Genomic DNA, 11,730 nt, shown 5'->3' on the forward strand with positions numbered 1-11,730 from the left:
GCCAGCCGCTTCTCGGACGATGGAATGTAACGCCTCGCTATGTTACCATCCGATTCGATGACTTTCTGCTGCTTCTAGATAGCTCTTGAAAGAAAAAAGTGTTGAATAAGCATAAATTTGTCATAAGTAATGCAAAATTAATGTTACTAACCGCTACCGACAAAGCTGGCACCGTCGTTTATAGGTCCAACTTCTTCCAGCTTTGCTTACCAGCCCGGAGCTCAGCCGGAAGATTTTGTTTCGATTCTATGAATTATATTTGCAAAAATCAAGGCGAAATCTTTGTCTAAGCAATATCTTGATGATTGGCAAAACTTCGTGTTTTACAAAAAATCAGAGCACCTGGCATCCCAGCCAGCCAGCAGCCAGCCGAACAGCCAGCTGTCAAATTTCGGCTCCTCCTCCGCCTCCAACCCTCGTCTACTTTTTGCCAAAGAGAGACCACCATATCTAGAGCCATCATGCTACAAACGACACACGGAAAAGAAACATGCAAAATTTTGAAAATTTTACTCAAAGCTTATTACACGCTAGAAACTATTAAACCATATATGTTTCAAAAATAACCATTTTTGACGTTTTCCCGGGAAATGTCATTTTATGAGTTCTCCATGAGAACCCATAAAATGACTTTTCGGGGAGAACTAGAAATATGGTTATTTTTTAACCGTAAGGAAGATTACCGTAGAAATTGAAAAATGGTTATTTTTTAACCGTAAGAGCTGTTTTGTGCGATTTGTAAAATTGATTACAATTATCGAAGGAATTTAGAAACAACAAGAGTCATCTGGAAAATAATTTTATTTCTTGTACATTATGATAATACTTATAAACTATGACCCATTATAATAGTTTGATAGTTTTTTAAATAAATTATGACTGGCATCTTGCTTTAAGCAAGCGCCAACAGCAGCCGAATCACCTGGTAGCAAAATTAAAATTCCTCACGAGCGCTACCGGGATGGATAAATTGAAACGAGCTCTGCGGAATGGTGAATACAATAATCACTAATCTGCTATCCTTAACGGGGTGAGGGTGGAGGAGGCGGGTCTTGCGAATAATCTTCGACTCGCTGGTGATGTTTGTCATACATTCCGGCCCGTTCCAGCTCCTTCCGGATGGTGTCAAACACAATTCCTTACTTCGATTAGCTGTGGCTGGTAACGATGGACCGGTGGGTGAATCCTCATCCTATTGAATGTTGTTGGTGTATCTGCCGTGCCTAAACCGGCGTCATCCAATCGGTATCCTGAAAAATTTTTTGCTTATGATCTTGAGATCGACGTATAATTGAAAGAAATCACTTATAAGTGGTATACCTTTCTCCATCTCCTACAAATCCGAAGTTTCCACCGAGAACCGATTTATATGGAAACTGGATGCTGTTCCGCGGAAGAAAAAAAAATTGCTTAATGGGCGTCCGGCTGCAATTACCGCTTTCAAAATGGCGATATCAAATTATTCAACCATTTTCTGGCTTATACTCGAAAACTACCAAAATGGTTAAAATTCTTTCTAGGAAAATTGTTGAAAAATAACCATATTGGCGGTTTTGAAGTAAATATCATAAAATGGTTATTTAAGAACCATAAATGGTTATATAAAAATGAGCGTGTATTGGCCCATGCAACAAAAAGTTTCCTATCCCCCGCTACTACTTCCGGTTGACTGACAGCAGCTGGTTGTCATTGTTCTGTCTGTTTTTCTTTCCGGTTGTCGACTTGTGGCAGTGAAGTCCTGTTTTATTAAGAGTAATAATAATTTTTCATAAATTCGGAGGCTATCTACAACAATTTTGTTCAATTTCACTCCATAGCTGTTGCTGTGACAAGAAAAAACCTTCCCGAGAAGAAGTTGAAGAGAAATTGTTGATGCATCCTGTTACATTTTACTATGTTTACTGTGCGATTTCGACTAACTCCTCCATTCTCACTTCCAGCCAGCGTTTACAATGGCCAAGTCCAAGAATCACACCAATCACAATCAAAGTAAGTTTTTTTTTCTGAGATATTCTGTCCCTTTGAGTATTCATAACTTTTATTTTCTCTTAGACCAAAAGGCCCACAAAAATGGAATCAAGCGTCCCCGCCGTCAACGCAACGAATCGACCCGTGGTGTAAGTATGCATTCTCAATTAGCCTTTGCTCTGTGAAAGTTAAATTGTGTTTTGCCATCTTTTGTTTCAATGCTTAACAGTTTTGTTTCTTTTAATTTATGTAAGGTAATATGGGAAGGTCCATCTTCTCTATTTTAAGCATTCAACGGCAAAGCTATGTAAAGTTAAAATAGAAATTTTATTAACAAGGTACTTTTGAAACCACAAATCATTTTTAAATTGTTCCTGCCGTAAAGTAATTGATTTAAAATTTGAACTACTTATTACGGAATAATTCAGAATGTCTTAGCAGATTTACAAGGTAAAAGTTCCGATATCCGCCTTCATCTTCTGTTCGCACGTACCTATGCCTGCGATTGAAACTGGTTTTAGAGTTTATTTTTAAGGGATTTACGCTTGCTTATTTTTTGTAATTATTCTAAATGCTTCATGTATTATGAATATTCGACTTTAAAAAAAGAAAAGAACATAAGATTATAAAGTAAATTCAAATAAATTAACAGTTGAATGTTATTGAATCAATTGATGCATTTTTCTTTGATATCTTTTGGCTAGTCAAAATATAATTTGTAATCATTTCCGCTATTTTTGGTTTGAGCTCTGCGCAACATATTAATGTAAATGCAAATTTTATTCATCTACTATGTGAACCCAGACACCAAAATCATAAAAAAAAACTTAAAATTCTACCTTTTTACAATCTCATCTCTTTCTCCCCAATAGATGTGCCAGAAATTCCTGCGCAACCTACGATTCTCGAAGAAGGGTAACTTGTCTCGGGAAGAATCCCTGAAGCGTGCTGAGGAGCGCAAGGCGAAATTCGCCGGTCAGCCAGCACCGGTTAAATTGTAAACGGTAGGCGCTACGTCCATTTATCTACATTTGATCCGTGATCAATATTATGGAAAAAGGAGGGAAAATCGTTTGTGAGAATGATAAATGCGTTCGATTTCCGAAAATATTCGGAAAAGTGGAACAAACAATAAACATGAGTTTTAAAAAATGAACCCCGGGTTATTGGAACATTTAGGTAAATTGAGAACAATCCTTTCAAGAAGTTTTACGTTAAAATAACTTATCAACAATGGAACCGATAAGTTTATTCGAAATATTTTTTTTTCAAAAATCTGAACAACACTATTTTACAAACACCTATTTTTTCAATCGTCCAAAATCGTCTCTAGGAAATCATCCATTCGTCTGTTGGAAGCGGAACCAATATTGTTCTTCGACGGGTGTCTCGTCAATTTGCCAGCCTTCAGTCGGGCCGTGGTACTGCTGTTGCTAGCAGTTTTCAACGCTGCTCCTTTTTCTATCGCCATGTTAGTACTGGTTGTCGGTTTCGGTTTTGGTTCGGGGAATCCTTCGAAGTTTTCCTTTTTCTCTGATCCACCCAATCCGTTGAAAATCATGTTGTTCGGCATCGCACATAATTTCATATCCAATCGTGGTTTTCGAAGAATGGAGAACTTCTCACTCAGATCGTTTTGCGTTTTGGCAGTAGATTGAGTCCCTGTGCGATTGTCCTTTGGTTTGACGATCGCTGCACTAAGGCCAGCTCGTCGCAGCGGTGCCAATCCAATACTACTAGCCTTGATGTCAAGATAAGGCGAATCTGATTGCAATATGTTTCGAACTTTATCGGACTGAAACAAAGAAAATGATCTTAGTTTTGTTTTAAACTTTTCAGGTTAGACTACAGTTATTGTCAAACGTATGTACGCTTAAAAAGATTATGTACTTTTGACAGTTAATTTTCCATTCAGAAAATTTAAAAATCGTCACCTTTCCTCTAGTTTTGATAGTGAGAATCAGCTCTCGTTGTGTATTAAACACCTTATAGCTAGTTCGCAGACCTGGTGTCTGCGACTAGTTGGTCAAAACCGTTAAAACTACACAAACACAAGAATTGACATCTACCAGTAAGTAGAAGAAGTATATTTTCACTGCAGATTTAGCGTATCAAAATGTTCAATGCAATGGTTTATGATTAAGTTTTCAAATTCGAAAGCACTCAATTAAACTTTACTTAAAAAAATAATCTCACCATAGGAGTACTCATGTCCATATCCAGTTCGATTCGTTTCCGCTTGACTGGCTGATCGGGGGTCGCTAGAACAATTGAATCCGACTCGCTATCGTTTGATGCGTTCAACACACGCCTTTCCAACTTTTTGATTTCCTGCTCGAGGCGATAATTTTCGCTTTCGGCGGTGGACAGTTTTTCCTCCAGCTGTTTTCGCCGGGTACGTTCATCGTGCAAATCGTTTTGGATGGACTTCATGCGGTCGCGCATTTCGTTCTTCTTGGAATCGCATCCTTTGAGTTCCCGCTTGAGGGATGCGACCAGAACAGCCAGAGTCCTAGAGTTATTTTCTTGGGTCAACATTTCTTCGACTTCCTTTGCCGTGGCTGATATCACGTGCTCAACAGTAGACATCAGATCCATTTTCGATTTCAGTTCCTTCAGCTCCGTCTGCAGTTTCTGCATGTGAGCCCGGTCGCCACGAAGCATGTCCACTTCCTGCTTGTAGGCTGTGATTGTAAAATCTTTGGATTTGACCATATCCTCAAGAGCAGTCAATGTCTTTTTCATCTTTTTACGCTCAACTTTATTAGCACTGTCTTTCTGTTCATAGTCGTTAAGCTTTTTTTCCTTTTCGCGCATCAATAATGTCATATTGTCCAGTTTATGAAGAAGTGTAGCTGTGTCCTCCGGTGCATCGGCATTCGATGCTATGTTGAAATAAACTTTAATGAGGCTTTTTTCGTGGCATTTGTTGCGACACTGCGGACAGGATTTGGACCTAATGCAACGAAGGTTGATTAAAATAATAGCCTTTACTTGAACATAGATATTTTAACTGAACGGCACTTACCTTTGTAGCCATTGCAACAGACAAGTGTAATGAAAGGAATGTCCACATGGCGTCATGTGGATATCATCTGACGGCATGAACAAATCCGAACAAATTGCACAAGTTAAATTCATCGTATTTTAAATTATAAACTACAATTAAAAAATATTTTCATTTAACGTTACTGATGTTTACAACGGACGGCGCATGCACGGGGACGGATTATTTATAAATAATTGCAAACGACGACTCGCTGATCAGAGGTGCCAAGTGTCCTGAAAACTCAGGAATTGTGCTAATTTCAGAAAGACCGTCTTGATTTCTAAATTGTCTTGATTTTTGAAATTGGTCTTCCAGTACAGTTCTGACTTTCAAAGAAATATCTAAACTGTAAATAAATTTATAGTTAAAAAGATTTCGAGCAAATCCGTAATGAAATAGTTAAACCGATAATGATGTTCGGTTTAAATGATATATCAACTGCAGGCCTCAATCCATTAATAAAGGCGTCTTCAATAAGTTCAATGCCTCTATTTCGCCTTAATTTATGCAATTTAAGCAGAATTTGTAGTGCCCTGAAAAATCCTGATTTTATCTTCATGTTGACCTAATTTTTGACAAACCCACCTGGCATCCCTGTCGGAAAAACAGCTTCGTTCAAAACCAGGGGTGCCAGGTGGTTTCGACAAAAATCAGGACATCGCGAAGGTAAAAATCAGGATTTTTCAGGACCTTCAGGACACTTCTGGATTCTTGAAAATATTAAGGATTTCTGCTTAAATTGCATAAATATAGGCGCAATACAGGTGCTGTAAATGTTTTGATTTATGCAACAACAGTAAGCAGCTTCTTGGCTGGCCTGTAGTTCATATCGAAAAACAACATTTAAATATCATCGCTGAACCGAAGATTATCATCTGTTGAATGGGTTTATCTATTTCTTTTCATTTACAACTATGTTTATTAGGCCTTTTACTTTGACAAAGTTTAAATGTGCCGAGTGTGTCTATAAATTTAACACTTAACTATATAGGTTAGTAGGGGAGGGGGCCGTAATAGTCGCGGCGTCTCAACGGTTAGAAAAATTTACTAAGGAAGGGGAAAAGGGTAACAAAAGGGTCGTATTCGAAAACAGTTTCCATTGGGGTCCGGTGGTGGCCTTCTGTTGCTGTTGTTACGATTGCAACGAGGTTTGGCAGAGATATCCATTTTGCTGGCCAGCCTTACTTCCGGTATTGTCGAACCCGTTGGATGATAGGGGTATCTCTAACAAATAGACAAAAGAAACGTTAAATAAGGTAAACACACAAAAGAAACGTGGACAGGAAGACTAAACGACCACATCAGAGAGCTTAAGATATTTGTAAATTGGGAACAAATATCCAAAATCTAAGTATGCCAAAATGTCTCGAATAGGAACACCAGGTAGTCTACCTCGGGCCCTAAGGGTATCCAGTAGCCAAGCCCTCGTTTGACCATACCTTTCACACGTCCATACAACATGATCGATGTCGTGGTAGCCTTCCCCACAAACGCAAACATTGGTTGCAGCGAGATTAATACGAAACAAGTGCGCATCAAGCCAGCAGTGATTTGACATAAGCCGAGAAATCACGCGAATGAAGTCTCGACTTAAGTTAAAATGCTTGAACCATGCCTTCGTCGGAACCTTAGGGATAATCGTATGGAGCCAACGTCCCTTTGTGCCATTGTCCCAGCTAGACTGCCAAGCGTTAATCGCTAAAGTGCGAGGTATTGAAAAATATTCATTGTAAGTTATTATCCTCTCAAAGATTTCACCTTGTAACGCGCCCACCTTAGCCAATGAGTCCGCCTTCTCATTGCCTTGTATAAGACAATGAGACGGGATCCAAGCTAAGGTAATCCTATACGAATTTTCGATCAAAGCGCCCAATACCCCTGAAATTTCCAGCAAGAAATGGGAAGAGCGCTTCATCAGTTTCATCGATCGAATTGCCTCAACGGAGCTGAGACTATCCGAATAGATGAAATAGTGGTCTACGGGCAGTGTGCGAATGTGTTCCAAGGTGCAGTAAATAGCGGCTAGCTCAGCAGTGTAAACGGAGCATGGCTCTCGGAGCTTGAACGAAGCTTCAAAGCCCTCATTATACACTGCGAAGCCAGTCGCGTTGTCGATTCTAGAACCATCAGTAAAGAACATTTTTATAGGATCAATTTCACGTACTTTTGAAGCAAAGATTGGAGGAATGATGTTGGGTCGGACGTGATCTGGTATTCCACGGATGTCAGCGGTCATGGACAGATCGAATCTTATCAAGGAACTGCTAATTGGGTAAAAGTGACTCGTGTCCGAATTTAATAAAGAAGGATTTATTTCTAATTGACTAAAAGTTTTATAATTATCTACATATTTTACTTGCGGATTAATATTCATAAGCCTTTCCAAATTTTCTATCACCAAAGGATTCATAGTTTCACTTCGAATTAGGAAACGTAGCGATAAATCGAGGAACCGATTTTTCAACGGCATCACACCCGCCAGTACTTCGAGACACATCGTATGTGTCGATTGCATACAACCCATGGCAATACGCAAACAACGATACTGTATTCGTTCTAGTTTAATCAAGTGGGTTTGCGCGGCGGACCCAAAGCAAAAGCTTCCGTATTCTATGACCGACAGTATCGTTGTTTGGTATAACCTGATGAGGTCCTGTGGATGAGCACCCCACCAGGTTCCAGTAATCGTTCGAAGAAAATTGATCCTCTTTTGGCATTTTTGTGTCAAGTACCTAATATGTTTTCCCCAGAGGCATTTAGAGTCGAACCAGACACCCAAATATTTAAAACTAAGAGATTGAGTTAGAGTTCTACCCATCATAAGGAGCTCTATTTGAGGAGGGGAATGTTTCCTTGAAAAAACTACTAACTCGGTTTTACTAGGCGAAAACTCGATACCTAGATTCCTGGCCCAATGTGATAAGTTATTAAGAGTTTCTTGTAACGGAGGTTTAATTTGAGTGCCTGTTTTACCTGTGATATGAACAACACAGTCATCCGCAAGCTGTCTTAGCGTGCAATTTTGTGCCATACAAGCATCGATTTCTCGGACATAAAAGTTGTATAGCAGGGGGCTTAAACATGAGCCTTGGGGTAGACCCATGTAACTAATTCGTTTAACATTGGTTTCTCCATGACTAAAATTCATGATTTTTTCAGACAACAGGTTATATAGAAAATTGTTCAATATTGGTGAAAGTCCGCAAGAGTTAAAATTACTAGATAGCACTTCTATGGACACCGAATCGAATGCCCCTTTGATGTCCAGAAATACTGCCCCCATCTGCTCTTTTTGGGCAAACGCCAATTGAATGTCTGATGAAAGTAATGCTAGACAGTCGTTCGTACCCTTGCCTCTACGGAAACCAAATTGTGTACTTGACAACAGATTGTTTGATTCAACCCATTTATCCAGCCGAAAGAGAATCATTTTTTCGAGCAATTTCCGGAGACACGAAAGCATTGCAATCGGCCTATACGAATTGTATTCAGAAGCTGGTTTTCCCGGTTTTTGGATGGCGATAACTTTCACTTGTCTCCAGTCATGCGGAACAAAGTTCAGTTCCAAACACTTATTGAATAAATTCAATAAACGTTTTTTAGCGGAATCTGGCAGATTCTTCAACAAGTTGAATTTGATTCTGTCCAGTCCGGGAGCTGAATTGTTGCAGGACCAGAGCGCAAGTGAAAGTTCGACCATCGAGAATTTATCCTCGGTTTCGGAACTATTCTCTGTATCCCGGTATATCTTCAGAGCTGGTGCTGCGTCCGGGCAGACCTTTTTCGCGAACTTTAATAGCCATCGGCTCGAACTTTCCTCACTTTCGTTCGTGGGAGTGTGATTACGCATGTTCCGTGCTGTTTGCCAAAGTGTGCGCAGAGACGTTTCTCGAGATAACTCATCAACGAATCGCCTCCAATACCCACGTTTCTTGGCCCTGATCAAGTTCTTGAACTTGCGTTCCAAAGCCAAGTAACGTTGGAACTTCTCTGGCAGTCCGGTTCTGCGAAACTCGACAAACGCCTTGCGCTTTTCATTTCCCGCGCGAGAACACTCACCGTCCCACCACGGAGTAGGAGGTCTTTTCTGGATCGTCGAGTTTTCGTTTCGTCTGACCTGTGCCCCGATTGCACAGTCCACAATCGTCCCGGACATGAAACAATACTCTGCCTCCGGAGGCAGTTCGTCCGTTGAGTTGATGGCGTCGCTAACACTCGATGTATACTTTTTCCAATCTATATTCTTTGTGAGGTCATAAGGAATATTGATTTCTTCGGGTGGACTACGACAACTGTTAATAGAAATATGGATAGGCAAATGATCGCTTCCCTGAGGGTCTTGAATTACCTTCCACGTACAATCCAAGCTCAGAGAGGAAGAAGCTAAAGAAAGGTCTAAAATACTATGCTGTGATTGGGATCCATTAATTCGAGTCACTTCCCCATTGTTTAAGACAGTCATGCTGAAGTCGTCGCACAGCTCATAAATAATGTCAGCACGTTCATCATCACGTGAGCTACCCCAGCCCACGCCATGGGAGTTAAAATCTCCCAGAACTAGCCGGGGTTCTGGGAGAAGTGAAATAATATTCGCCAATTGGTTCCGGCTCACGCTTGAAGATGGTGGAATATAAACCGATGCTAGACAAAGGTCTTGACCTTTAATTCTAGCTTGGCAACTAACGACTTCAATACCTAGAGATGGTTGTAGTGGAATACGATAGAAAGAGTGGCATTTCTTGATCCCCAAAAGAACGCCACCCCCTCTTTGACCATCACGATCCAGGCGAATTATGTTGTGGCTATGGAAGGTGAAATCTACGTTTGGAGAGAGCCAAGTTTCGCATAAGGCGAACACATCACAATTCAAATTGTGTACCAATATTTTAAGTGGGTCTAATTTTGGTAAAATACTTCTGCAGTTCCATTGCAATACAGAAACAATTTCTCTCCCCTCATTGGATGAATTAGCCATCGAAAGAAATTGCTTCTGCGATGAGGGTCATAGTGAGAGCTTTCTTTTTCAAGAATTCTCTCAAAAGGGGTACAAAAATATTGATCATAGTCCTCCATCCTGCTGGTATACTGAAAAAGTCCAGGATGAACGCAACAATTTCCGAGAATTTCATCTTACCATCAGCCGAAAAGCTGGGAAAACCATTCGACGATGGATCAGATGCAGTTTCTCTGGGAATTGTTGCATTCCTGTTAGCTACTGATGGGCCTGAATTCTGAAGGAAAGCCTGGGGTTTTGACTTCCCAGAAAGTGGAGGGAAGTCCTTCGGGGACGGATTAAAACCCGGAGGACTCTGAATAGGAGGGGAAGAATTACTATTTCCACTTTGAGGATTTCTTTTAATTTTAATTTTGCTGGCAGCTAATCCGGTTTGTGTTTTAGTAATGCGTTTCCTTTTTGGAGCCTGTGAAACATTATTTTTTAAAAATGGCCCAGTTGATGTTCCTTCACATGGATCCTCCCCTTCGGATTCAAAGTCACTTAGAAGGTCAAACTGGTTCTCTGAGACGATTGGCAAAGACTTCAGAACCATGTCTCTGTAGGACATTTTTACACGATTTTTCAAAGAAGTCTTGATTTTTTCCCGGCGCGATATGTACTTCGGACACGCCGAGAGAGCATGAGAGGCTTCACCAGTGCAATACAAGCACCTGCTTGCTGCTTGTATTGCACACGAAGCTTCCTCATGCTTCTCCCCGCACTTAGAGCAGCGTGCCTGATTGCAGCAGTAGGCGGCCGTATGATCCAACTGCTTGCACTTCTGGCAGAACATGACCGAAGGCACATAAAGTCTCACAGGTAGACGAACCTTCCCGATCGCAACGTAATCAGGAAGTGCAGTGCCGGAAAAAGTAACCCGAAAAGAGTTCGACAGGGAAAACTTCCGTTTTTCCCCCTCGCCAGATGCTGACTTTAGTTGACGCGCATCCAACACCTTGACCGTTGGAAGAGCAGGATCCTTGAATCGGCCAACCCCTGATTCCATTAGGTCATCGACGGTCAAACCCTCTTCGGTTACCACTCCGTCGATTTCCACGTCACGAGCGGGAACGTAAACGCGGTACTCGATCGTAAACCTCTCGTCACAAGCAATGGCGTTTGCTTCCTTCAGACTACCAGCGACAACGCGCATCTTGTTCCGACTCATCGACTGGTAGTTGACTATGGAAGGGTATGATCGGTCGAGGGTTCGGGAGATTGAAATCACGTTAAGTGGTTTCCCATTCGGTTTGGGCCGGATGTAGACCACCCAGGGACCTTTCGATTGAGATTGGTAAACCCGACGGCGAGGTGAAGTATTTGTCGACTTTGAAACATTACCAGGGGAATCGACTTGGGTTGTTTCTGGTGATTGGGAAATAGGCTCTTTGCCGAAAATAAAGGGTGTTGATGTTGGGTGAGAAACGGGGGTAGGCGAATCCTCCGTATCAGAAATGTACATAGGAGGGTTGGCGGTACTGGGGGAATAGTTTCCAAAATTTAACCTCTCGGGTTGAGTTTCTTCCCGAAATGGAGGATGCTCATCGTCCTCGCCGTCGTCATCCACTTGTCGATTGGTTTCCGACATAATGGGTCACAGAGGAGAGCAAAACAATAACAAAAAGGCGAAATGATAGATGAAGATAGATGATAGATGATAGAGAAGAAAATTATGTATAACCAAAATAGTAATAATAGTTAAAGATCAATATAAAAC

General features: G+C 41.0%; 2 protein-coding genes across 2 annotated transcripts; one reads left to right on the forward strand and one right to left on the reverse strand.

The window, feature by feature from the left end:
- Positions 1-1,642: 1,642 nt before the first annotated feature.
- Positions 1,643-3,124, forward strand: LOC129752210 (60S ribosomal protein L29). Its single transcript, XM_055747998.1, has 4 exons — positions 1,643-1,752; positions 1,941-1,989; positions 2,053-2,117; positions 2,841-3,124. Exons 2-4 carry the CDS (start codon positions 1,953-1,955, stop codon positions 2,967-2,969), a joined length of 231 nt encoding a protein of 76 aa, XP_055603973.1. The 5' UTR covers positions 1,643-1,752; positions 1,941-1,952; the 3' UTR covers positions 2,970-3,124.
- Positions 2,752-5,197, reverse strand: LOC129752208 (E3 ubiquitin-protein ligase TRAIP). The gene is made up of 3 exons (XM_055747997.1): positions 4,997-5,197; positions 4,165-4,924; positions 2,752-3,763 (listed from the first exon to the last, which is right to left on the reverse strand). The coding sequence occupies exons 1-3, from the start codon at positions 5,107-5,109 to the stop codon at positions 3,278-3,280; spliced, it is 1,359 nt and encodes a 452-aa protein (XP_055603972.1). The 5' UTR covers positions 5,110-5,197; the 3' UTR covers positions 2,752-3,277.
- Positions 5,198-11,730: the final 6,533 nt, after the last annotated feature.

Source organism: Uranotaenia lowii, chromosome 3 (genome assembly GCF_029784155.1).
Source record: "Uranotaenia lowii strain MFRU-FL chromosome 3, ASM2978415v1, whole genome shotgun sequence".
NCBI lineage: Eukaryota > Metazoa > Arthropoda > Insecta > Diptera > Culicidae > Uranotaenia > Uranotaenia lowii.